The 25673-nt window shown below is 37.1% G+C and overlaps 2 protein-coding genes across 3 annotated transcripts; one reads left to right on the top strand and one right to left on the bottom strand.

Annotated features, from left to right (window-relative positions):
- Positions 1 to 380: 380 nt before the first annotated feature.
- Positions 381 to 18217, bottom strand: washc4 (WASH complex subunit 4). Its single transcript, XM_079603951.1, has 33 exons — positions 18059 to 18217; positions 17258 to 17397; positions 17113 to 17166; positions 16859 to 16924; positions 16371 to 16416; positions 15562 to 15629; positions 15394 to 15476; positions 15269 to 15311; positions 15089 to 15192; positions 14855 to 14975; positions 13821 to 13944; positions 13606 to 13733; positions 13363 to 13523; positions 12772 to 12898; positions 12324 to 12449; positions 10847 to 10954; positions 10622 to 10768; positions 10092 to 10171; positions 9875 to 9980; positions 9674 to 9790; positions 9042 to 9210; positions 7707 to 7861; positions 7550 to 7624; positions 7360 to 7464; positions 6237 to 6371; positions 6035 to 6143; positions 5879 to 5945; positions 5242 to 5328; positions 2703 to 2850; positions 2521 to 2617; positions 2242 to 2438; positions 2072 to 2168; positions 381 to 1989 (listed from the first exon to the last, which is right to left on the bottom strand). The coding sequence occupies exons 1-33, from the start codon at positions 18117 to 18119 to the stop codon at positions 1928 to 1930; spliced, it is 3513 nt and encodes a 1170-aa protein (XP_079460077.1). The 5' UTR covers positions 18120 to 18217; the 3' UTR covers positions 381 to 1927.
- Positions 18218 to 18539: 322 nt separating this feature from the next.
- On the top strand, positions 18540 to 25337 carry slc41a2a (solute carrier family 41 member 2a). 2 transcript variants are annotated; one of them, XM_079603955.1, is made up of 12 exons: positions 18557 to 18942; positions 19138 to 19233; positions 19709 to 20094; positions 20171 to 20278; positions 21446 to 21517; positions 21596 to 21740; positions 23278 to 23424; positions 23533 to 23680; positions 23805 to 23884; positions 23964 to 24095; positions 24185 to 24333; positions 24404 to 25246. In XM_079603955.1, exons 3-12 carry the CDS (start codon positions 19717 to 19719, stop codon positions 24563 to 24565), a joined length of 1521 nt encoding a protein of 506 aa, XP_079460081.1. In that variant the 5' UTR covers positions 18557 to 18942; positions 19138 to 19233; positions 19709 to 19716; the 3' UTR covers positions 24566 to 25246. The 2 variants fall into 2 exon arrangements, with proteins under 2 accessions (XP_079460080.1, XP_079460081.1); XM_079603954.1 differs by lacking the exon at positions 19138 to 19233 and having other exon boundaries at positions 18540 to 18942; positions 24404 to 25337.
- The last annotated feature ends 336 nt before the right edge of the window (positions 25338 to 25673 follow it).

Raw genomic sequence — 25673 nt, 5'->3', positions numbered from 1 at the left:
AAATCGCTCCGCTCACGTCGTTGTCTGGAAGGACGTTCGGCCCTGTCATTAACATCATGGAGGTGTTTCCCCCCCCCCCTTTTTTTCTTTCGTTTGTCATTCCTTTTGCTCCATCCACCTGCGTTCCTCATCCCGAGCTGTTTTCTGCTTAGTTTCAATAAAACCCAATCAGACTGTTTCAGTGACCGTTGCTGGGCTTAAGCCGTGGACCAGGCGGTTGTGAGCTTATCGAGAAACATTGTTCCAGAATGAATACAAACCCTTTTCAGTCTTTGTTACGATTTTGTAATAAACGTGTACATTTTTTTAATTTTTTGACATCACATGAATAAAGATATGTATGTATGAATGTGTATATATATGATATATATAGATAGATGTATCTATATATATATATACATTACGTCTATTTTGGAAGAAGTAACTATGCTTGACCTCGTTTTTAGGAGGTAAACAAAAATGGCATTATGTGGTAGAAGCAAAAATGCAAAAGAAAAAAAAAAATTAGTGAACAGTATGTTGAGCTGCCAGACAGGGAATCACGTTTGTTACCCTGTGCACTTAAAGACCAATTCAACTAAACGAAAAGGCGACATGGAGGGCCTGCCGAGGAGGACATCTGTATTGCGGGGAAAAAACCAAGGGGGTGGAGACATTTCAGCTGCAGCTATTTGAATAGAAGCATTTCGTAGGAAAGGGAAAACCGATAGTACGAAAAACAGACCAATCTTGTATTTTCTGACCACATTTAAGGCTCCCTTTCTTTGTAATAAAGCAGAACGGCTTTCCTGAACCAGTGTTTGGACTCTGTATGGGACGGGGTTGTGTGGGTGAGACCGCACTTACAGTACCAGCATGCTGTTTGTAATCTCTGTAATGCATGACTAAAGCTAACATGGCTTTTCCTGTTTCACATGAGCAGACGGTTTGTTATTTTCTCCCCCCCAAGTATTTTAATAAAGATGCCATGAGGTTAATGGTTAACGCACACACAAAATACTTACAAACGGTCAAAATAGACAAGAAAAAATCAGATGGAATGTCACTGATGTGTGAAGGTGTGCTTTTCGATCACTATGAATACTGTAAGACAGCAGAAGCAGCTTTAAGGCAAGTGCAATTCAACTTCCTCCATCACAGTGCTCAAGGACGTATGTGTTTTTAACTGTCGGACACATTTAAGGCAGCACAAATAGACGAAACATTTTATATTATACATGTCGCATTTCAAAGATGATGGAGTTGAATAAAATTTGGGCATTAGTAAAGTAAATTAGTACTCCCGACAACAAAAAAAGTTTCTAGTTTCCATAAATCAACATTGAAATACCAAAAATGAAAGGTCTGTCATCATTCACTCACCCTCATGTTGTTCCAAACCTATATGAATTTCCTTTATTTGTGGAAGAACCTTTTTTGTCCATATAATGAAAGTCAATGGGGTCCAAAATAACCCTATTGGTCCCCATTGTCTTTCGCTGTATTGACCAAAAAAATGTTCCACAGAATAACAGTAATACAGATTTTAATTTGAGATGAGGGTGAATAATTTTCAGAAATGTCATAATTCATCTTACAAAAAATTGTATGGTAAATGGTGGTTTTATCATCTAAAAATACTTGTGCCTTAGATTCAAGAAGACGTTAAGATACCTTCATCTACCAATCACATTTCTCAAATTTACATGAGCATGTCATTATCGAAAACAATGCTTGCAAAACAGCAATTGAACGTCATTGTAGGTGCATAAAACAAATATGGTCTAGTTGGTCCAAATCCACAGTCAGTTCCAGTCTAATGAGTGCAGGTGGCGTAACGCCAAAACGAGTTTAAGACGCTGTACAGACTCCCAACAGAAGTATAGTGGCTGGAGGATCAATGTTTATAACCTCCATGATTTATATTCATTCAAGCTGCTTCGTAGTTTCACTTGCCGCTTGGTTCACCCTCAATCGGCGAGGAGCCAGGACCCGTTTTGGCAACTCCCTCTGTAAAGAGAGCTTACATAAGTGTCTGTGGTGCAAAAAGTCACTATAAGATGTTCTAGAAATCATGGATCCATTAACCAACCTCTGTCCTTCTTCTCCTGGGTCTCCTCGGCTGCGGTTTTATCAGCCCTGAAGAAGATCCGAGCGCTGCTCAGAGAGAAATAAAGCAGCTCGAACTCCTATAAATGGAGAGAAGATGTGAATAAACGAAGCGATTGGCCATCATTGTTGAAGAGCATGCGAGTCCCACACCTGCAGATATACGTCCAGTCTCTTCTGGGTCAGGTTCATGGTCTGCATGAGCTTCTCATCTTGGCTGGTGGACTGAACGTTCTGCTCCTTCACTACTGCGTTCATTTCCTTCACGTACTTTTCCCTCACAGCCTGGAACCAATGGAGGGAGTCAAACTCCTGATACTGGTCTAGAAGCTTCAGGATGTAGGCGACACCTGGAAAACACGGGAAAGGTCCTTGAAGATATCGTTCATAGATAAAATACCATTGGCGTTCGTAAGCGTAATGAACACGTACCCATGGCGAAACCGTCGTCTGTAAACGCAGCTCCCACTTTGTTCTTTTTGTTCAGTTTTTCTTTGCAGCCGATGGAGTGCTCCACGAAATTGACGGTCTGAAGAGGGAGAAGAGAAGTGAACGTCATGCACGTGATGCTGCAGTTAGCAAGAGTTTGCCACATCCAAGATCTGAAGACCCACCAGAGGAGGAACAATCATGTAGAAGTTCCTCAAGTGCATGTTCTTAACACTGCGAAACTCGGGAGCGAAAACCCCCACCAGCATCTTGAAGTACTCGGTTCCTTCGGCTGAGTTACTAGTCAGGTCGCTAAGCACACAATCCAGTTGGCTGAAATAAAAAAAGATATATTATTGGTATGTTTTGGCTATTGTAATTATGTTAAAAATGATTAATTTCAAGATTTAAAGGGGTCATGACATGGTTTTTTTTATTTTATTATTATGTTCCCTTAGGTGCAATTATAGTATTACTATAGTTTTTTTTACAAAAAACTTTTAAAATGTAGTGATTTATGACCTTTTCCCAACCTGTTTCTCATCCTCTGATTCAAACAGTCTGTTTTGGGGGTGTTTCCCCTTTAAGAGTTCAGTGTTAACGCCCACTGTTATGATTGGCTAACCTCAGTGCCTATGCATCAATTATTAACGCCCCCAGCCAGAACATTTGCGGATTCGGCGTAACTGTTTAATAGCGGGTGATGCATGCGAAGCGATGGCTCTTGCAATGATAAAACCTTATTATGTTTGAGCCAGAATCAGAGGAAAATGAACCATCACCACAACAACGAAGACTGGATCAGCCCGTGTCCACATGGAAAGTGAAACTATTTTGAATTAATAATAAAAAATTAACCCGAGACACTTGAAAACGGATTATTGTTGCATAATTATCCTATAGCTTCATTTGCTAACAGTTTAACATTATAACTAATTCCAATGAAATGATAGGGTGTACCACGGACAAAAATGCATGCACAGACAGGCCATCTTTGAAGATGCAGCATTGATAAAGATAAAGGCAACATTTTTAATTTTCTATCACATGTAACGTTAGGCCTACTAGAAAGGCGACATATTTTCAAGATTCTCTTATACAAATGTGTTTATATTAGCCATGGTAAAAAGTAAGTTTGCGTCGTCGTTATTGAGCCCATAGTCGGCACGGACTTATCTTTGAGCAACCGTTTTCTGGCAAAGCCAATCATCATATTGAGATTTTTTCCTCAAAACAGTCATCCTTCAAATGTATAGAACACTGCCGTGACTGAGACGTCCGCAAAAAATAAAGTGCATCCATTTTTCCCTGACGACTGGATCTTTCAGCGTATTTAAAAAGTAGTTTAAAGTTTTAAATACATTACTTACAGTTTGCGTCGTCGATGTTGAGCCCAGAATAGTCGGCACGGACTTATCTTTGAGCAACAGTTTTCTGGCAAAGCTCAAAACAGTCATCCTTAAAATGTACAGAACAAACGCTTAAACTAACACTGCCGTGACTGAGACGTCCGCAAAAAATAAAGTGCATCCATTTTTCCCTGCCGACTGGATCTTTCGCAGCGTATTCAAAGATGTTGTTTGTCCACAGCCAGGAACAGCACATCTGCGGCGTCGTAATTTCCCTGTACACAGACCCACTCGCTCTCCGTCGACTGAAAACTTGTGAGGCGCGCGGCGCGCGGGCGCGACAACGATACGAAATGAGCGTAGTTGTCTTGCGCTTAAAGCGTAGCTGTCTTGCGCTGGAGGCGGTCATATGCAAACGCTGGTACGTCACTTCGTACCGTGACGTCACTTCTTACCATGGATCCAGAACGAGCTGTATTTAGAGCTTGATTAAATAAATGATTCGTTTATAATGGGGAGGACGTCTTAAGCTATGAAACTTGCAGGACGTTTTAATGGTACAAAGACCTCTTATATACCAAAAGATCAAGGCAAATTTGGTTTCTCATGTCATGACCCCTTTAAAAAGTCATGTTTATGTTTGGGGCATTTACACCACTTTTTTTTGTTTTACTTTTTATGCGTTTTGGTCATTCATTTACACAACAAAAGCGTTTTGGGAGCCTGAAAACACCAATTTTTGAAAATGGGTTTCAAAGTGGAAGTTTGTGAAGACGATACCGTTATCATCTCTGTGTAAACTACAAAAACACGAATTTGTAAAAATGGTGACTTCATACGCGCGAGTATTTCGCGTTCAGTCAATAATATAAATTATTGTTGTTATGTTTATTCTTATTTAATAATAAGTATTTTATATTAATACTATTTATATAAAAAACATTAATAGTATTGTTATTGTTTTAGTATTTATGCATTAATAATAATTAATAAATACTAATAACTATAAATACTAATAATTATATAAAATATGATTGCTTATTGTTATTTTTGGTATGTTTTTAATATTATTAATAATATGTTTTTATTAGTATTAATAATATTGTTGCTGTGTTTATTATTTTCGTTATGATTTATTAAGTATTATTATTCATTTATTATTACTACTTTATTTATTATTAATGTAGTATTAGAAGTATCATTATTATTAATTTTATTAGTAGTAGTACTAGCATTATTATTATAGTTTTAGTATTTTTGAATAGTTCTTTTTTATTATTTGTTTATTAACTATTAATTCCATATACGGTAATAAGTCCCCATGTTGTGTGCAAGTGGCAGAGACGCTGATTGAGTGAGTTATGATGTTCAGTACCTGGCGGCCTTCTGGGTCTCCTCAGAAAGATCTTCCTCTTTCACAAGCTCCTCAAAGTTCACAATGTCCTCTAGATCAGGAACAAACCTGGAAGACATCTCAGTGTGAATGCTAAATAAATGTTGTATTATGTTCTCTGAGTTTCATGTGAGACGGATTGATCTAGTGTTAATCAATTAGTCAATTATTACTATGATCTGAATGTCTCTGTCACATAACATTTGAGTGTAGTAGTCAAGTTTGCCGCGCTAATGTCCTGAAAAGTGAAGCCAACTCATTTTGATCGCCCCCCTGGTGGCTGGCTGCAGTATAGGTCATAAACCCCGCCTTCTCTATGTAATCGAAAGGGACACGAGCCACAAGAAAAAAATCCAATTACCGGTACACTTCAAATCATTTTTACTGAAGATGGTTTCTGTCATTATAGGTAGTTCTTTTCACGCAGATGTATGTTCAAGTGTTCGTTTTTCCAATAAGTTTGGTTTGGATGTGACCTCATGATTGACAGCTGTGTTTGCGAGTGAGTCTCGGGCTCCGAACGATGTAATCACCATATTTGGGCTTCATTTTTCTACAGTGACACATGCTGTCCATCTTTTTTTACAGTCTATGGCAGTAGTAGAAAGTGATGCTCTACCTAATAGCGCTACTGCAGCAGTGCAGCCCTCCTGACCGAATCATGCGCACATAGCCCATCGCATTGCCTGGAAGAAAGGGAATAAAAGAAACCTCATGGGATAGTTCACCCACATTTAGTTCTAGATGCGTTTAAAAACCTTTAGACAAAGTTTACCGATCTGACTGATGAGCTGTCTGTACTGGTCCAGGTAGCTCTGACCATCAGGAGTGAGACCCAACTTCCTGATGCCCCGGTTGAACTTCTCCGCTCGCTCAAAGGGGTACTTCGTTCAGCAGAAACCAACAGAAGAACACGTCTTCAAAAAAAATGTATATTGCTTCACGAAAAAACGTCATGCAAATGGAAACCAACTTACTTTTTGGTCGGTCTGATCCTTGGTTTCCCTGAAGAAGCGGATGTCTTTGATGAGTCTGGATTTGATGTGCTCGTCATACATGAACTGACTGAAAATGTAGAACTTCTTGCGGAGAAACTGATACGTGAAGTTCACCTGCAGAGAGATACTTCAGAGCATCAATATTACCGTTGACCGATATTTAGAATTTTTTTAAGGCCGATAAGTTTTTCTGTCTTTGACTTTTATTTTGACGGTGTGCCGGACTTTTATTTTGACAGCGCTGAGAACACCAGTGCCTGAGAGTCGGAGCTCTCATTCTTTATTAGTTTAGTGTCTCTGTTAAATAAATTACTAGACAGAGATGTTAAATAACTAAAGTAAAGTGTATATGAAAAAGTAGGAATGAAAAAAAAAACTTATTCGGAAAGACACGGAAAATTAGCGCATTCTACGGAGCCCCTAAATGGACTTACTGCGGTAGTACGCAGGATCGCAAATTCGAAAAGTGAGCTCACATTCGAAAGCGATTTCCAAATCCCGCATATTGATAGCGGCTTCCTAATGCCTGCAAATTATACAATATAATAATTACCCAATTATATAATTGCGAGAGAACGCAAAAGCATTGAAATGCATTTTTTCCATGACCATTATGTACCTTTAGGGGATATTTTAATTTACGTAATTTCCTTTCCAAATTCAGTATTCAGCTTCGGGCACATCCCTACAAAAAAGTATTATAGCATTTGCTTTTCTATTATTAGTACTAATACTAGTATTACACTATATTAATAAAGAGTAATAGTAATACAGTAAAACACTACAATGGTACAACAGAATCAAGAAGTTGCCATATAAATTACAAATAAATAGCTAATTATAAATTTAAAACACATTCACATTTTTTCATAAACATTTGCAAATACGGATTTAGCAAATAATTTTTTTAGAAACTGTTAAGCATGTGTTTTAACCATCTTTAAATTAAATAGTGTGAAATCATATATATATATCGGCTTTAAATCAGCCGCCTTCACATAAAAAGATATGATATCGCCATCAAAAAAATCTATTTCGGTCGACCATTAATCAATATGATGCGATGTTTCTGGTCACGTAATGCCGACGGATCTCTACATACCGTTGTGTTCATGATACCCGTTCCATGAGTGCGAATGGAGTTGGCAATGTGGCGGATGTTAATGGTATTTAAGTGCTTGTTGTTGCTTGTCCTCTCAATGAAGATCTACACACAATGGAGAACATGTTTTACACAAACACATCAACTGAAATACATTTGTGGACCAATAACTCCAGAGGTAAAGTCTTGCCTGGTTGTTTAGGTTGTAGAGGTAGCGGGAGACGAAGACGTGAATGTTCCTCATGATCTCAAGGACGTCCAGACCCTAGAAGACACCAACAGTGAAGAAGTGAGGCTGAATGCGACATGTCATTTTCTTGAGCTGATCCGTTGAGTGAGGAACACACCTGTTCCAGAGTTTGGCTGGGGAGATGGGCTTCAGTCATGACCAAACCATAGCGCTGTGTGGCGAGATTCCTCATCTCACTGTACGTGGCCCAGTCATGAAGAGCCACAGTCGTCAAGTTGTAAAATGTCTTGTCTAGATAGTGAGTCACATAGGCTGCCGGGAACAGAGGACTTGATCTTAATATCTTACACATCTTGCTTAGAAGGCAGAGATAAAGCTCAAGGTTATGACATTACAACCAAGGACCCCTTAATATGAAGATCCCAAGAAACACTCTTTTTCACTTCATTTTCATCTATAAAGGTATTGTTTTTAAATTATTAAATGTGAAAACAATACACAGATATACATAATACACAATATTAATGTATATATAAATACTAATATATATATGCAAAAGTTCATTTATTTCTGTAATTCAACTTAAAAGGTGAAACTAATATATTATATAGACTCATTACATGCAAAGTGAGATATTTCAAGCCTTTATTTGTTATAATTTTGATGATTATGGCTTATGAAAACCTTTTCACAATATTCTAATTTTGAATTTGGGGTTTTCATAAACTGTAAGCCATAATCATCAATATTATAGCAAATAAAGGCTTGAAATATCTCACTTTGCATGTAATGAGTCTATATAATATATTAGTTTCACCTTTTAAGTTGAATTACAGAAATAAATTAACTTTAGCACGATATTCAAATTTTTCGAATTTCACCTGTATATTCTAGTATATATTATAGTATTTATTTTAATATTATTATTGTATAAATACTATAATATATACTACATACAATTAATGAATAACATTGATATTTTCCACTAAATTATATACAATTATACAAAATTAAATACAAAAAAATTCAACCTATGATTCAAGTTAGATACATCTTTTTACTATAAATTATTGTTAAAAATACATTTTCTTAAATATGTCTTCAATATTTAAAAATACATTTAGTTAAGACAAGAAAACAAGAAATAAAGAATAATTGGGATTAATCTAATTATTTTCAAAAAGACAGAATGAAACAATAATATCAGATTAAATAAATATGTTAAAACATTGTTTAATATATATATAGTTGACTTTGGCAGTGCTTAAAATACATTATGTATTTTTTTTCTCAAATTTTCCCTGAATTATAGTTATCAGTAATAAAAAAACACTTGTTTTTGACTATTTATGATGCGAAAAACCTCGACTAACATACCGTAGAAGTACATTTCAAGGACAAAAAACAAACATGAAGGATATGTTCCCTTTGAAGAACTCGTTATATAAAATACATTTAGTGTATCTTATGCACTCAGTCTTATATTCCCTACCTTTGATGTCGATGAAACGGTTGAAGAAGCGAATGGGCTTGAGAGAGAAAAAGTGTGCCATATCCTTCATGCCCACTTTGAAAGGATTTCGGTCATCCAGTTTGAGGTGTGTGTGCACAGACAAGCGCAGGTCCTTCTCAATTTCCTTACACAGCTTGTCTAGCAGGTGCTAAAGATCAGAAAAAATATGCAAAATTACAAGTGTAAGAAATTATAGTCTGCCCCAACCCAGATTCCACTGCAAAATAGGTGGTTGATCATGTTCATTCCCCAAAATGGCTTAACTATCATAGAGAATAACAAATTACAAAGTTTTATTGTTTCTGCACCATTTGAGTGGATCACATCATGAGCAAATGTCCATCAATTGTAGAATTGTAGATCTCAGACAATGGGGTGTCTCAACTTCATTAACACACAGACCACAGCTGTTACAATAGGAGCAACTTCATTTACCTTAGGGGTTGTAAACTGTAATGGGATAAAAGGTTTGAGAATTGGATAATCTGGGTTCATTCCGACTCCATTGAACCCAAGTTGCACATTTGGTTAAATTTCTTCATCAAGATATTCACCGTCCTCCTCATCTTTTCTTACACTACAAAAAAACATGCATCCAGCACTTTGCTTACCTCATTGAAGATTTCCATGATCTCAGTGTCATAACACTCCAGCAGCTGATCACATGACTCCATGTGTTTGGCGTGCAACATGGTGGGCACACAGTCTCTGAGCGCACTAAACATGTACTAGAGAAAATATATACATATTTAAAATGCCATGTAAAAAATTATTTCACAAAAAAGTGAACTAAGGATAGATCGTGCTTTTACATGAATTCTGGCCGCATCCACAGCGTTTTCATACACGTCATCCAGATAGATGGGGAAGACAGTTCGGTGCCAGTACAGAAAACTGCAGTCGCATTGCACTTTGACTCTGAGGAGAGAGGATATCCCATCATGCACTTACAACACAGTCACAGATGTCACAGGCTCAAAATCATCGGCTACTGCTAATCATAACTAGTTGAACAAATTCAAGGCTCACCGCTCTCTTAGTTCACTGATTAAGTCCAGCTTTTTCAGCACAAGCTGTAAAGGCAGGAGCTCCTCATCCTTGAAGGTTTTCTGTGCGAAACAAAAAACAAAAATGCAATGAAAAAAACAAAAATAATAACATCAAACAAAAACAACGAAACAATTTTTTTTACATAAAATAAAAACAATACCAAAAGAACAACAAACAAAACAAAAAACAATGAACATCAAATAAAACAAAAAAGAATAAAACAAAGCATAAAACAAAACAAAAAACAACGAACATCAAACAAACAAAACATAAAAACAAAACAAAAACATCAAACAAACCCCCCCCAAAAACAAAGAAACAAACAAAATAAAACATCACACAAAACAAAAACAAAAAATAGAATAATAAAAGATATTTAATAAACAAATAAACTAGAAGTAAGAGTAACTTTAAGGCATCAGAACGACATTTATTTTAATAGTTTATATGCAAATGACATGAATTGGCCATTAATTTGATTCAAAAGCACTCCGTGTATTTATACTCACCATCTGAGTGCCAACACTGAGAGCCAGAGACACTATCAGTCTCCTCTCTTTGGTGCTGGGCCCGTTCAGAGTGTTCTCAGCCAGAACCAGAGCCGACAGCACGTCCAGCCTCTGCTCACTGTACTTCTTATCAGAGATCACTCGTTTCTGAGTGAGGACAACAACCAATCATTACAAAGTCTGGTCTACAGAGCAGGTGTGTGTGTGAAACGGTTGTGTTTGTACCTTAGCAGTAGAGATGGAGGCCAGAGCCTGAGACTGCAGCTGTTGCGTGATGTGAGACACAGAATCTGCTACAACCACTGAGCGCCGGTGGAATGTGTGCTCCACCGCCTGTGCTTGACAAACACTCACATAAACACTGTGCACTTCACACAACCTAGAAGAATACCGTTAGTGTAGCAGATCCGCAATGCACCCTACAACTACTGTAGAGTACGTGACTTATGGGGGGCACTGCCTAGTGAACTAGAACTTGTACACACTACCTATCATAGCACAGTGGAACTTGCATACTACCTAGTGTACACTTGGCACATAGGACAGCCTGTACATTACATATACCGTTTTTTAACTGATTAAAATGTACTCGATTTATAGAGCACACTACTATTAGTGTTTACAATTTTGTGCACGCTACAACAATCATACTGGATATGTAGTGAACACTACTACTAATGTGTGAAATAAAATTGTTCTAAATTTGTAGTGCATATGATTATACAATATACTAGATTTTTAGTGCACACTATTAGCGTTTAAACTGAGTACTACAACTAATGCACTTAATTTTGTGCAGACTATTATTACCGTCTAAATTATTGTGCACACTAAAACGTACTAGATTTATAATGCGCACTACTACTAATGCATCAACATTTTTATGTAGACTAAACCAAACATACTAATATGAAGTTAACACTACTATTCATTTCTAAAATTATATACTAGATTTTTAGTGCACATCATTAGTGTCCAAACTTTTGTGCACACTACAAGTAATGTACTACATTTGTAGTGCACACTATTAGTGTTAAAATGGTGAGCACTGCAAATAATGCACTACATTTGTAGTGTGGACTACTATTATTGTCTAAATTACTGACACTACAATGCACTAGATTTATAGTGGACACTACTATTAACGTTGACATTTTATCATACTAGATATGTAGTGAACACTACTATTAATGTATAAAATTATGTACTAAATTTGTAGTGCATATCGTTATTAGTTTCCAAATTACTGTGCACACTAAAAGTAATGTACTGTTTGTAGTGCGCAATTATATCAGTGTTAAAACTGAGCACTACAAATAAAGCACTAAATTTGTAGTGCAGACTACTGTTATTCTATAAATTACTGTGAAAACTACAATATACTAGATTTATAGTGGACACTACTATGAATGTTTTTGTTGTTGTTGTTTTTTACACCAATATATTAGCTACGTAGTGAATACTACTACTACAGATTATTGTGCACACTACAACTAATGGACTACATTAGTAGTGGGCAATATTAGTGTTTAAACTGCGAGCACTAAAACTTATACACTGTCAATTATGTAAATTATTGTGCACACTACAATTAAGTACAGCCAGTGTGTTATAAACATTGCTCGCATATGTAAATGAAATGTTCCTGAAAATGTGTTAAGTTATTTGCTGTTGAAAATATTGATTTGACTCATCAACCCACTTTTAGAAGCTCCACCAATCGGCACAGGGCCTTCACAGAGGTCTTGGTCATGGGCCGCTGCATGGACATGTACATATTCATAGTGGTCTTGATGATAGTGCTGATGCTGTAAGCGTACAGGATTCCCTGTTGAAACACAGACACATCTGGGTAACACTTTAGTTTAGGGTCCAATTCTCACCATTAACTAGTTGCTTATTAGCATGCATAATACTAGGATATTGGCTATTTATTAGTACTTATAAAGCCTTATTCAGCATATTCTACAGCATATCCCTTAATCCTACTACCCAATACCTAAACTTAACAACTAACTTACTAACTGTTAATAAGCAGTAACTATGAGTTTATTGAGGCAAAAGTCATAGTTAATAGTGAGAATTTTCCAACTCTTAACAACATTTTTAATCCCAAAAATAACAGAAAAGAAGAAAACTTCAATCTCTACCTGCACAAATGTATTACACCTGTTGCTCAAGTCCTCAGACAGTTTGTCTGGTTTCGGTTCTTTTGATAATATCGACTCCATCTTCATCATCCACGAGGTCACAAATATGTAGTAGGACTGCATGTCCCTGCACACAGGAACACATTCAGTCAATAGGGACTTTCGCACCAGATAGTTATAGGAACTTCATTATAGGAACTAGACACCAGGGCGGTTGCAGAGAACTAAATATTCCTGGTTGCATTCGCACCGATAGTAGGTTGCGCTTGTTGTTGTGACACCTGAGCACGCAGTGCTCCCATTATCTATCTTTATTTTTACTATCTATTTATTTCGGCCAATCAGCGTACACTAATGTCACTGATAGGCCCTATTGTGCTGGGTTAGACACTACTCTGAAGTAGAAGCTAATTTAGTTCCTAAAACTAAAATCATTCACTTCCACCATTAGTTCAAGGGACTATGAAAAGGATCCTCCGGTTCGAAAGCCCCTAATATAAGGAACCCTAAATCTTTATAATGTCATAAAATACACAGACCATGAATGAATTGTTGAGGCTAAATCATAATTCATTTAATAATCTGTCTTACTTCATTAGTGTCTGTGCCTTTTGCTGCAGGAACGCATCTCTGCTGCTGCGGATGCTCTGGATGCTCTTCTTGTCCAGTAGTTTAGCTGCCGCGGGGACTTTGTTTATCAGAAATGTGTCTGGAAACCAGATTATATTAGCTGCTAATGTCACTGCAGGGACCTGGAGGATTAGAGAAGGGAAAGAGTTTGACTGAAAGAGAAGATCTACACATGCATAAATACCACTGGTTAAGTGTACTCACCTTTTTACACACATCTATGAGGGATTTGTAGATCTTCTTGTCCACAGCCCTAAAGATGTGGAAGTGTAGCACGAAGAGACCACACACGCCCGCGTACTTATCCCGCTGGTCAATCTCTGACGGCTCACCTGCAAGTCACATGGCTGTTGTCAGTTGTCTATAGCTAAAACAAAAAGTGTCATTAATGCTGTTTGGAATTCAAAACAAATACAAACCAAGCTTTGACTCAATGTTGGCAAAAATGGTTCTGATATTATATGCAAACTCCTCTGCAAAGGCACTGTTTTTAGAGACCGATACACCTTCTCCTGGGTCATCAAACCTCTGCTCCACACAAGCCTGCATGAAAACGGGGAAAAACACTGTTAGGCTATGTTCACACTTAGCGTCTTTTTTCAAACTGCCAGCGTCTGTTCTACATTAGAACCCTATGGAGTAAACCGTTTTTTCAAAAAAGTCCTGAGCGCTTTTTTAAACGCCACCGCCGGCGTCTTTTTCTGCAGCTCAGAGCGTCTTTTAAAGTTGAAAAAAGTTTAACTTTTCTGAAAAGAACGCCCTACGTCAAGCGCCTTTTTGACAGCTGACCAATGACAAGCGAGTAGCGAGACCTGTCGTTTCCATAACAACAAGAAAAATGGACACGGTGCCGGTAGAAAAACTAATCGTCCTTGTTTCGGAGCACAAGGAGCTGTTTGATATGAGTACACAACTCTATCATAACATACATCACAAAGAGGCTGTGTGGGCACACTACTGTTGCAGCTGTTGTTATAGCAACAAAAGACGCGCTCGGCTGCTATTTGTAACCGAACGCGCAGCGTTTTTTCTTTTTTTGCTAAAAAAACGCCGTTGTTAACTTTTTTTTGTCAAAAAAGACGCTAAGTGTGAACGTAGCCTTAACCAACAAACAAGAGTGGTGCAGGTATGACGTGAAAACCTGGAAAACTTTAGATTTTCCTATGGTTTTTATAATGGGGTTTTTGAATCTATGAGTGAAATAAGGTCTGTGATAAACATAAGTTGACGATACTTGTTCTACAACATAAACTACTAACTGTGTCTAATATATATACAGTACATGCACACACGCACACACGCACACACGCACACACGCACACACACACACACACACACACAAAACTTGGTTATGGTGTTTATCTGACAAAATGATTGGCAAATATTGGCATTAAAGGCAAACTACAGCTACAGATTTTATTTTACTATGCAAAAACAACTGAATGGTGTTGACCTGAAAGATCATGCTGTCCAACAGCTGCCCCTCCAGCTTCAGCAAGAGCTTCTCAAAGGGCTTCAGTTTCTCCTCGGGAATGGCAAACTTAGCCGGGTTATGATGGACAGATTTCAATAACCTTCAGAAAACAACACAGAAACAATCTCTTCGTCAGGAACCCCAATTTGAAACAAACACATTTCATAAATGCCTTTCAATTCACATTCAATTAATAAATTGGTCCCACTCCACCTTTTATACATCTTCCAGTGTTCCCTCAGTGTGGCGTGGTTCTCCATGATCTCATCCAGGGTGATGAGGACCACCAGAAGTTCTCCCAGATGTTCGTACACTGCCTGATTGTAGACAAAGAGAAACCGTCAATACAAGACGTCCCGTATCAGTGAAGAACCACATGAAGATGAAAATTACCTGAAAGTGTACACCTGTGGACTCAATGATTTTTGTTGCACCCCTGAGAAATAAAAATAATAATAATTCAGCAACACAGCATTCATGTAACACCACATAACAAGCAGATATTTGATATTTCGCACTTGCTGCTGTTGTACAAAGCAGCCAGCTGGTGAACCATGTTGACCACCACCTCAAAGCAGCGCGACACAAAGCAAGACAGCTCCTGTTACATACAAGCAAAAATATATAAATCTATGCGTTTAGGGCTCTTCATTTCTTTTGAATGCAAAAAGATCATGATGTCAAACCTGTAAGAAGGAAATGAAGCGTCCCATCTGAATCTGAGACTCTCCCTCCACCACACTAGTGTCTGACACTGCAATCCAATCAAATGGAGTCATCAAATTCAAATGGCATCATGCAATACATTTTTATTATTATTATTAAAGGGGTCATGAACGCTTGGTTTTTACATTCAAAAATATCAAAATGAATAAGTAATAGGCTATTTTCTACACTGGTTTTGAGCCTAGCTCCTGAAACGCTCGGTTTTTATGGGCGTGCCGCATTGAAGACCGGGAAGTAAACGGCCACTGCTATGATTGGATAACAGTTTTGCATATTATAATGAGTTTCATGTAATGCATGAATCGGTGGGCGGGGCTAAACAGGCAGTGTTGAAGTAGGCGTTGATCTTCTTCTGCGGAGGCGGTGTTTGATACCCTTTGACCTCATAGATCCCCACTTTGAAAAACCCGTCGTTCGTTGCGCCTGGTGTCAATAAAAGCTTTTATTGGACTAACAGGGAAGTTTTCAGTTCTGAAACTTACAGGATATTCTTATAGTATGATGACCTCTATGTCAAAAGCTCAAGGAAAATGTTATTTCTCAGTTCATCACCCCTTTAAAAGGTACAGGTTAGTTCAATCAAATTAAAGTCTAACGCCAAAATTGAACATGAATAGCATTCGATTCTAGCTGGATAAAATCATTTCCTGTTTAATATCCACTCAGATATATGATTATTGAACTAAAATGGGAATAATGTTCAATTTGTAAGATTCTCATGCAGACAAGCTGTAAACTGAACTGCAAAAACCAAAACAACATTTGTTACCTCCTTCACCATAATACAACAAGCCATTGTAGAACTTGGTTTCAGCCTAAAAGTAGAAAAAAGTAGCACAAAACCATTATCAGATTTGCTGCATTTACATCATATTAATTGATTTTATAATCATCTGTTTTTTAAATAAGTCTCTTATGCTCACCACTGAGGCTGCAATTTATTTGATCAAAAATACAGTAAAAACAGCAATATTTTGACATATTATTACAGTTTAAAATAACTGTTTTCTGTATGAATATATTTTAAAATGTAATTCATTCCTGTGATGTCAAAACTGAATTTTCAGCATCATTGATCGTCACACGATCCTTCAGAAATCATTCTAATATGCAGCTCAAGAAACATTTGAAGAACGCATGCTGTCCTTTGGACTTTCTATTCAACTAAAAAAATAAATATTTTGTAACATTTTTTTAAATGTCTTAACTTTTGCTCAATTTAATGCGTGCCATTTATTACTCCAGTCTCCAACTTACCTCATATTTCAGTTTTTTAACCTCACTGCAAAGAGCCGCATACACCGTGATGACTTTGTTAAGCACCTGGTGGAGAGAGAGAGAGAGAGAGAGAGAGAGAGAGAGAGAGAGAGAGAAGCAACAGGCAAAATTAATAATACACTAATTTCACTTCAGTATATGTTGCAGTCCACCGACTGCAGTGTGTAAAAGTCCATAAAACTGCAGTGTGTAAAACAGCACATTGTTCATAGTTAAACCAAGAATTAACAGACCTTATTTTCTGTCTTGATGAGTTCCAACAGTGAGGACTGTTCATACGGCAGGAGCTGGTGTGGAAGAGCAAAGACAGTGATCTTAAATAAATGCAATTCAACAAGACATAATCCCTGGTATGAAGATGTAATAATTACACAACACCTTCAAAGCGATGGGATCCAGAGTGAAGTCCCATACATCTCCGATAGAGTCGTCTAAGGCTTCTTCAATACCCTGGAGCTGAGCGGTATATTCTTCTAAAAACTTCTCGTAGTTTTTAACCTGCACTTCTGTGTGAATTTCTGCACAGGAAGGAACCAAACGCAACAGACCAACAGTCACAAAACCAGCAATAAAAGCTACAAATGATTTTCTTCCTTATTTGGGTGACAGGAAATTCTAAGTATACATGTATTTGTTTAATTAAAGAATAAAGATGTGTGTATATTTATATATACAGTAGTCAACATTTGAAGTGGAACTTCAAAATAAGGTGATATCTTGTAAAAAAAAAAAAAAAAAAAAAAAAAAGAATAAAAAGATTTTTTTTTTTTTTATCCGTCTGGATGGGGGTCTTTAGGTCTGTAAAGTTATAGACCAAAATAATTATATTATAGCATGTATTATATCCAGAGTTTGAATGAATATATATATATGTTCTGAGCACTGAATTCACTGGCTAATTAAACGAATTACCTATTTTTGCATTAAAATAAATCGAAACCTCAAATACAATGATGTGTAGACAGTGACACTTCCAAATGAAAGTGAAAGTCTTCTTTATCAAATGTTTGTGCAATCAATAAAGCCCACACACATTATTTCTAATCAGAGTGTTTTGAACTTGGCCACTTTCCCTGGTCATCTGACAGCTGGCTAACATTACTCAGCTAGCTGCAGGATCTATAACGTTACAGATTTCCACACATCCCTAATGTAATCCCGATCAGACGCGTTACTTACTTTGCGATCCATCATCAAAGCGGTCAAACTCCCAATCAGGAGATAATGAATCCACAGCCATCCTGATAGAAACGACACAGACTTCTGTTTTCAGTCAGCTGCCATTAGGTCAGTCTGTTTGGGGGTTTACAGCACAGTGTCAGAGAGGGGAGGGGCTGTGCCGGAGTCACATGATTCGCACAGTCAAAAGAATTTCCGGTCTGTGCTTCAGGGTAAAATTCATGATAAAAGCACGTAGAAAAATTACCAGATGTCTATTTACGTTTTGTATTTTAACATGTATTTTAATATTGTAATATATATTTTTTAATAAATATATATATATATATATTATGCTAAAGGGAGTTTTTTTTATATAATAATGATGAAATGTCGTAATTTTGATCAAACAAATACAAGAAAAGAATATAAAATTAAATATTACATTTATGTACATTTATAATCGCCGATATATATAAAAGCATTGCTATTAAAAACGAATGGCCTTACGTATCAAGAACGCAGTTCTCACTCTGTCCTGCGGGTGGCGCCATGAAGCACAGCGACAACACAAATAATGGAACAACTTTCTCCTCCTCGTAATTGTACGATAGAGAATATTACAAATGAATGCATTGTTATTTAATAGTCCGTTGAACCGCAAACGCCTGAAGGCCACATTCATAAAGTTTTAGTCTGGCCTCGGTTTTCTAATGAGAAATGTGTGCCAAATGAGTTCATGGTCAGTATGAGCTCAGCACAAAGAGATTGACTTCACTGTCACACAGTCAGTCTGCTTATAATGTGTGTGGATGGAAGGCTGAATGAGAGATAAAGTTAAAAAAATGTGCTCGGCAATCACCACATGTTCAACTTGTTGGTTTTAGGGCTTTGCTGCTTTTAAGGTAAGGTACATTTTTATGATTAAGTTTATGATTACCTAGTATAGTGATTACCTGAGCACATCTTATTAAATATTTCAATTCAATTTTATGCTTATATATTGGTATGTTAGACCAATATAATCACATGTATTGAATGATCATTCTTTTGTCTGTAAATGTAGATGAGAAACATGCACTGATCTGTGCTTTTCTCAGTTTAAACTCTAGTGACATTCGCTCTCAAACTTGGTTTCACAAAAGCTGAAGAAACACCTTCACAGCAACGTTAGTTTTTTGTAGTTTGATGCAAAGGTATTATAATACAAAGTATAGTGTTATAAATCCACATACATTTTTAATATATTTTTTTGGACAAATAAAAACCTTTAACTTTGAACTTTAAGCTTAACGGTTAAAACTTGATTTACACTTTTAATTCAATGTACAATATCAAAAGCTGACTGTAAATATGTTAATAATTGGATAATGTGTGAAGCCAATTATGTTCAACACAAAATAGTGGTATCATCTGCATAAAGATGATACCTAACATTATGAATATTATCACAGATGTTATTTATATATAAAGAAAATAACATGGGTCCTTGGACTGACCCCTGAGTAACTCCTTCAGAGACATGCAAAATAGATGAGGTACAACCCTCTAAAAGGTTGATCTAAAATGCATCTATACATGATTCATTATATCAAATATCTTTACATGATTGATTTCAAACAAACAACTCTTGGTACTTTGAATTCGAACACCTCGATTATTTTTCAAAAGGTTGTGTAATGGGATCCATCACTGAAGCAAACCAGAAAGAGTGTGAGCTGACCTCAGCTCACCTGCCATCCGGAGAAAATGGGCATCAATTTATACCAGACACCAGAAGACCTGACATAGAGTCAAGCTTTACTCATATCTGCAGTAAGGCGTTTTCAGAGTCAGATCCTCTGCTTCTTAATGTGGGAACAAAACTGGGAAAACATCGGGACAACATCGGGACATCATCGGCTTCCTGGACCATATCGCAGGATGAGCCTCAGAATTGTCATGGCCAGGAGATGCCAAGTGAGTCGATCTGGGCCATGGTGATACAGATTTTGGTTCCATTCCTCCTGGCAGGTTTTGGAACGGTGCTGGCGGGGATGTTGCTGGACCGAGTGCAGGTGAGTGTGGGAGATGATCTTGGTTGGATGTTTGGGATTTTTGACTATAAATTGTTGTCTTGTGTTTATAAATTAGCACTGGGACGTTTTCACTACTGTGACCGAGATCTTCATCCTTGTCCCACCTTTACTGGGGCTAAAGGGTAACCTGGAGATGACACTGGCATCAAGACTCTCCACCGCTGTAAGATTACTATGTTATCTAAATACCTATTCAATCCCACTGGACCAGCATTCATTTCCAGGCTGGTTTATGCTGATTTTGTGTCAATCTAAAAGCCACGGTTTTCCCCAGAAAAAGATTTAGGGATGCATAGTATATTGGTTCCATATTTTCTATAAGCAATATTAATTGTTGTTGTTTTTTATTTTATTTAGCAGTAATTTAGAAATTGTAAAAATAGAAATTCAATTATTTTTGCTAATTTTCCTTTACTGTAATATTTATTGATAACTTACAGTTCATCTTTAAAAATGTAATTACACTGCTAAATGTAATTTTTTGCAAATCTCAAATCGACTAATCGCGCTTAATTGGATCTAACATACGAGTTTTTATTTACATATATATATGTGTGTATATTTTATTAGATTTATATCTGTGTGTCTGTGTATATAGGCTGTAGATACACACTCACACACATATGTGTGTATAAATATTAGTGCTGTAAAATCGATTAATCGATTAATCGATTAAAATATTAGTGCTGTAAAATCGATTAATTAATTATATACCGGTATGTATATATATATATATATATATATATATATATATATATATATATATATATATATATATATATAAATTAATTTAATAAGGGGACAAATAATGGAAATGAATTAACTCAGTTGTTTTTATTCATAAATTAATACAATATTTAAAAGCCTTTATAGTAATTACACATTTTTATATTTATGCTCATCTAAAAAAAAAACTAAAAAAACTTTAATCTGCTAGATTTTGATCCTCCTTTGTTGATTTTTGACAAAAATCATGAACTGCATAAAGAAGTCATGGAAGTCACAACTGAGTCATGGAAATTCATTGATTGAAATGTGTGGGAATTGGAGAACTCTGATCTGCCCACTGTCCCATTACACATGATCTACTTTTGCCTCCTTGTTGAAGTCTGATCTGCTGTATTGTATCTGCGTTGTGTTCTTTCCCCTTCATCACATGCTTTTTGTCATGGTGAGGAACTTCACACCGTGCTGTGAATAAAAACAGCCCTCAGGGTTTGGTTACACATAGCGTTTCGAACTAAACAAAAAGCTTTAGTTTTTTTATGCTTTATATTGCTTAAAGAAAACAAATAAACAGTCATTCAACTCTTCAATATCAATATTGCAGGTGAATGTTGGCAGAATGAACTCTTCAAGCGAGACGTGGAACCTGATCATCGGAAATCTTGCTCTCAAACAGGTTAATGCAGCTTGATTACTCATTTGATGCTTGTGTGGTTCTGTTCTGTTCTTCATTCAACTTGATTTGTCTCTTTAGATACAAGCTACAGTTCTGGGCTTCCTGGCTGCTCTTGTAGCATCGGCTCTTGGATGGATCCTGGAAGAGGAGCTCTTCATGAACCACGTAGCTCTGCTTTGCTGCTGCAGTGTGATGACAGCGTTCACAGCATCTCTGCTGCAGGGTTTGCATCCAAATTTCGGACCAATTTTTATCGACCTAAAATAGACCGTTTATAACACATCAAACGCTTCATGGTCATCAAATACGGAGGGCATCCTCTTTGTCGGTGCTGATCATGAGGTTATTCTCACTTGAATCGCTTATGGCTTGTGATCTTGGCCACGCAAACCCATTTTCCACACAGGTCCCGAATATAGACCCAATATCCTCAGGCCACATAGCTCACATTATCAGCATTTAAAATAAATGAGTAGAACTGTCAGTATGATTAATGGAAGCAGTTCCTTAGTGATGAAAAACAAGGTTAAGTAACTGAACATTATTTCTGTCATGACCGCTCCAATTAGTATGGTAATAGAGATTAGCATAGTAATGGTTATGGCAATGTTAATGTATTTGGTCTTGTCAGAATAGATCTGCTACGTTGCTGCTGCTGCAGAGCAAGTACCGAGAGTTGCTACTGGCAATACATTCACATCACAGACATTGCTGTGAGAATGTAAGACATGCTGCTGCTCATGTAACATACAAGAAATAACCCCTGTAGTAGATCTATACAGGTGGAGCTGGGGAAGGTACAGGGTTTCTGAAAGAGATGACTGCTAACATGCTAACAGCAACACTACCAGTATTTGTTTGAATGTTGAGCCGCAGCTCATTGGCCGCCGTGCAACAACAACCAATCAGCTGTGCTATGTAGATAATGACATGATCGCTACCTAATGAGTTAAAGACCTATCAGCCTGCACCATCTAGAGTTTCATGCCAGAACTAGGTATTAACCCCCACACTCTTAAGATGCGGTCATATTTACCGTTGTTCGGGAAATTTTCACATCTTTTCTGTAGGAATCTACCTGTTTGGAAATTTCACGTAAGGGCGAATGATTTCCGCACACAGATTTTTGCAATGAGTTTCCGTACGAGTTAACTGACCCCAGGCTTAGTGTACATAAGAACTTATTTGTAAATTTCATACGGCATGTATAAATTCTGAATGGATTTGATATATTAAAGCGGTGATGAACTGAGAAATCAAATATTCCTTGAGCTTTTGACATAGAGGTCATCATACTATAAGAATATCCTGTAAGTTTCAGAACTGAAAACTTCCTTGTTAGTCCAATAAAAGCTTTTATTGACACCAGGCGCAGCGAGCGACGGGTTTTTCAAAGTGGGGATCTATGAGGTCAAAGGGTATCAAACACCGCCTCCGCAGAAGAAGATCAACACCTACTTCAACACTGCCTGTTTAGCCCCGCCCACCGATCCGCGCATTATATGAAACTCATTATAATATGCAAAACTGTTACCCAATCATAGCAGTGGGCGTTTACTTCCAAGTCTTCAATGCGGCACGCCCATAAAAACCGAGCGTTTCAGGAGCTAGGCTCAAAACCAGTGTAGAAAATAGCCTATTACTTATTCATTTTGATGTTTTTAAATGTAAATACCAAGCGAACGTCATAAGTTGACCTCAGACAACAATTTATATATATTTTTAAAAGCCAGTTCATGACCCCTTTAACATTTTTCCAGGGATCTTAATGGTTGGTGTGATTTTTGGGTCCAAGAAGGTGGGCGTCAACCCTGACAACATAGCCACGCCCATCGCTGCCAGTTTTGGTGACCTCATCACACTTGGACTGCTCGCCATCATCAGTCAAGGCTTATTTTACTGCATGGGTGAGAATGAAAGACCAGTTCACTGGACAAAGACTAGTCTACTGAGAGGTGTGGGCTATTTTTACTCTCTTTAACACCCTTTTATTTTGTAACTCTCTCTGTTTGTAGAACCTTATCCTTATATTACCTACCTGGTGTGTATTGTGTTCCTGTCCCTGACACCGGTGTGGGCCATTCTTTCATTTCGGCACCCTGATAGCCAAAAACTGCTGTTTTCCAGCTGGGAGCCAATAATAACCGCACTGGTGATCAGCAGGTAAGTGTTCCCCACTTGGTACGTCAATATCTATGTACAAAGTCTAGCATGGACCATTTTGTGATGATACAACTGTAATTATGTTGGTACAACCAGCTTATCTTTTTTCATTTCATATCTCCAGTCTTGGAGGACTGATTCTGGACCGAACCGTCGCAGATCCAATGCTTGAGGGAGTTGTTCTCTACACTCCTGTTATAAATGGTGGGTCAAACGAAACTCACTTGCTGCGTTCTGATCAAATGTGACTGTTTTAAATTTCCAATATCCACCTTTCCTTAAGGTGTCGGTGGTAATCTGGTTTGCGTCCAGGCTAGTCGTGTTGCCACGTATCTTCATTTTCACTGTCCGCCGGGCGAACTTCCAGACGACTCTAAACGATGTTACTGCCCCTGCCGCAGCTTTTACACCACAGGTATACTCACAGCGAAGTTCTTTTGTATTCTTTAACCCTTTAAGGTTTCAAAACGCAGACAAATATCACCTTTGCATTGCTTCTTACAGGGCCGAATGGGAGATCAGCACAGGTGCTGCTCATGTTGGCCATCCCAGGTCACCTGATCTTCATCTACACCATTTACCTAATACAAGGAAGCCCGGCTCCACCCAGTGCCGTCTTCATTTCCTTCTATTTGGTAGCAGCTTTCTCACAGGCAAGTGATGTTAGCGTGTGTCTTATTGAGGAGAGGAGTGGTATTTGACTCTGAATCTTCTTCCATGCAGGTGTTTCTCCTGCTGGGCACCGCTGATGTGATGGTTCACTGCTTGTGGAAATGCGGCAGGGACCCTGATAGCTTCTCCATCCCGTATCTGACGGCTCTGGCGGATTTGTTGGGCACTGCCTTTCTAGCACTGTGTTTTCTTCTAGTGTCACTGGTGACATAAATGTTGAAATGACATTGTCATATTTCATTAAACAGGTCTGATCTAACCTATCGCCACTATCTGATGTGCTGGTTTACATTTCTCTGCACAGGCGAACATTAGTGAATGACTTTACTTTAAATATTTGAAATATCAATCTCATGCAGTTCAATGAATCGCACGTTGCCTCATGTGACAATAGTCACATGACCATCTTCACTGAATAAAGAACAGCTGTTTCCACGTGTTATTATGTTAAACATATGACTGATTTGCACTCATCTTCATTGATCAGTATTTAGAGCAGAATTTTCAATATGGTTCTAATAAATACTGTATGTTTTATGATTCAGAAATGTGTTTTTTGTGACATTGAGATGTATTGGGCAGCCTATACAATTTACTAATGAATGTGTATTTCATTTTTCTATTTATTAGTTATTGGTCAGGATGGATTAAAACAATAATGTCTTGGTGTTGCTAGTTTATTATATTATTATATTTTGCTGTGAAGGACATAAAACGTATCAATTCACTCATGTAAATGTATCAATACTATGAAAGGAGGATATGTACTGTAGATAATTTGTATAAACATTTAAATTATCTGAAAAATGCTTTACCACGTTCATGATATTTATAGTTATTTAACATTATTTAATATATCAAATATCCACAGATCAATAAAATCCTTTTTACTAGTAATTTGTCTTTATATGCGTGATATTATAAAAGGACATCATTAGAAATTGTTTTCATTTTTCTGAGAAAACTGTTTTATTTCTGTTTTCATATCTTTTATTTTAATTTCTGAATAATGTCCATCCAGGCAACTGAATGTAAACAGACTTCTTTATACTGAGAGAAACATTTTATACAAATATTAGCACGATTATGATTAGCCTATACAAACAACATTAAAATAACATATTTTTATATTGTTACTGTACTGTATTGTTACAAAATCAAACCACTGAAAAAAATGAACTATAACTGGAAATTAAATAAAAAAAAAGATTTGTGATAAATGTAAATAAATTTTTCTTCGAACACATTTCATATTTCATCTCAAGCTCTTCACTGACACTTGTTTAATTTTTTGTATATACTGTATAATGCATTAGGGAGA

This window comes from Phoxinus phoxinus (genome assembly GCF_949152265.1).
Source record: "Phoxinus phoxinus genome assembly, chromosome: 25".
In the NCBI taxonomy this organism is placed as follows: Eukaryota; Metazoa; Chordata; class Actinopteri; order Cypriniformes; family Leuciscidae; genus Phoxinus; species Phoxinus phoxinus.
This window is presented reverse-complemented; position numbering and strand designations above follow the sequence as displayed.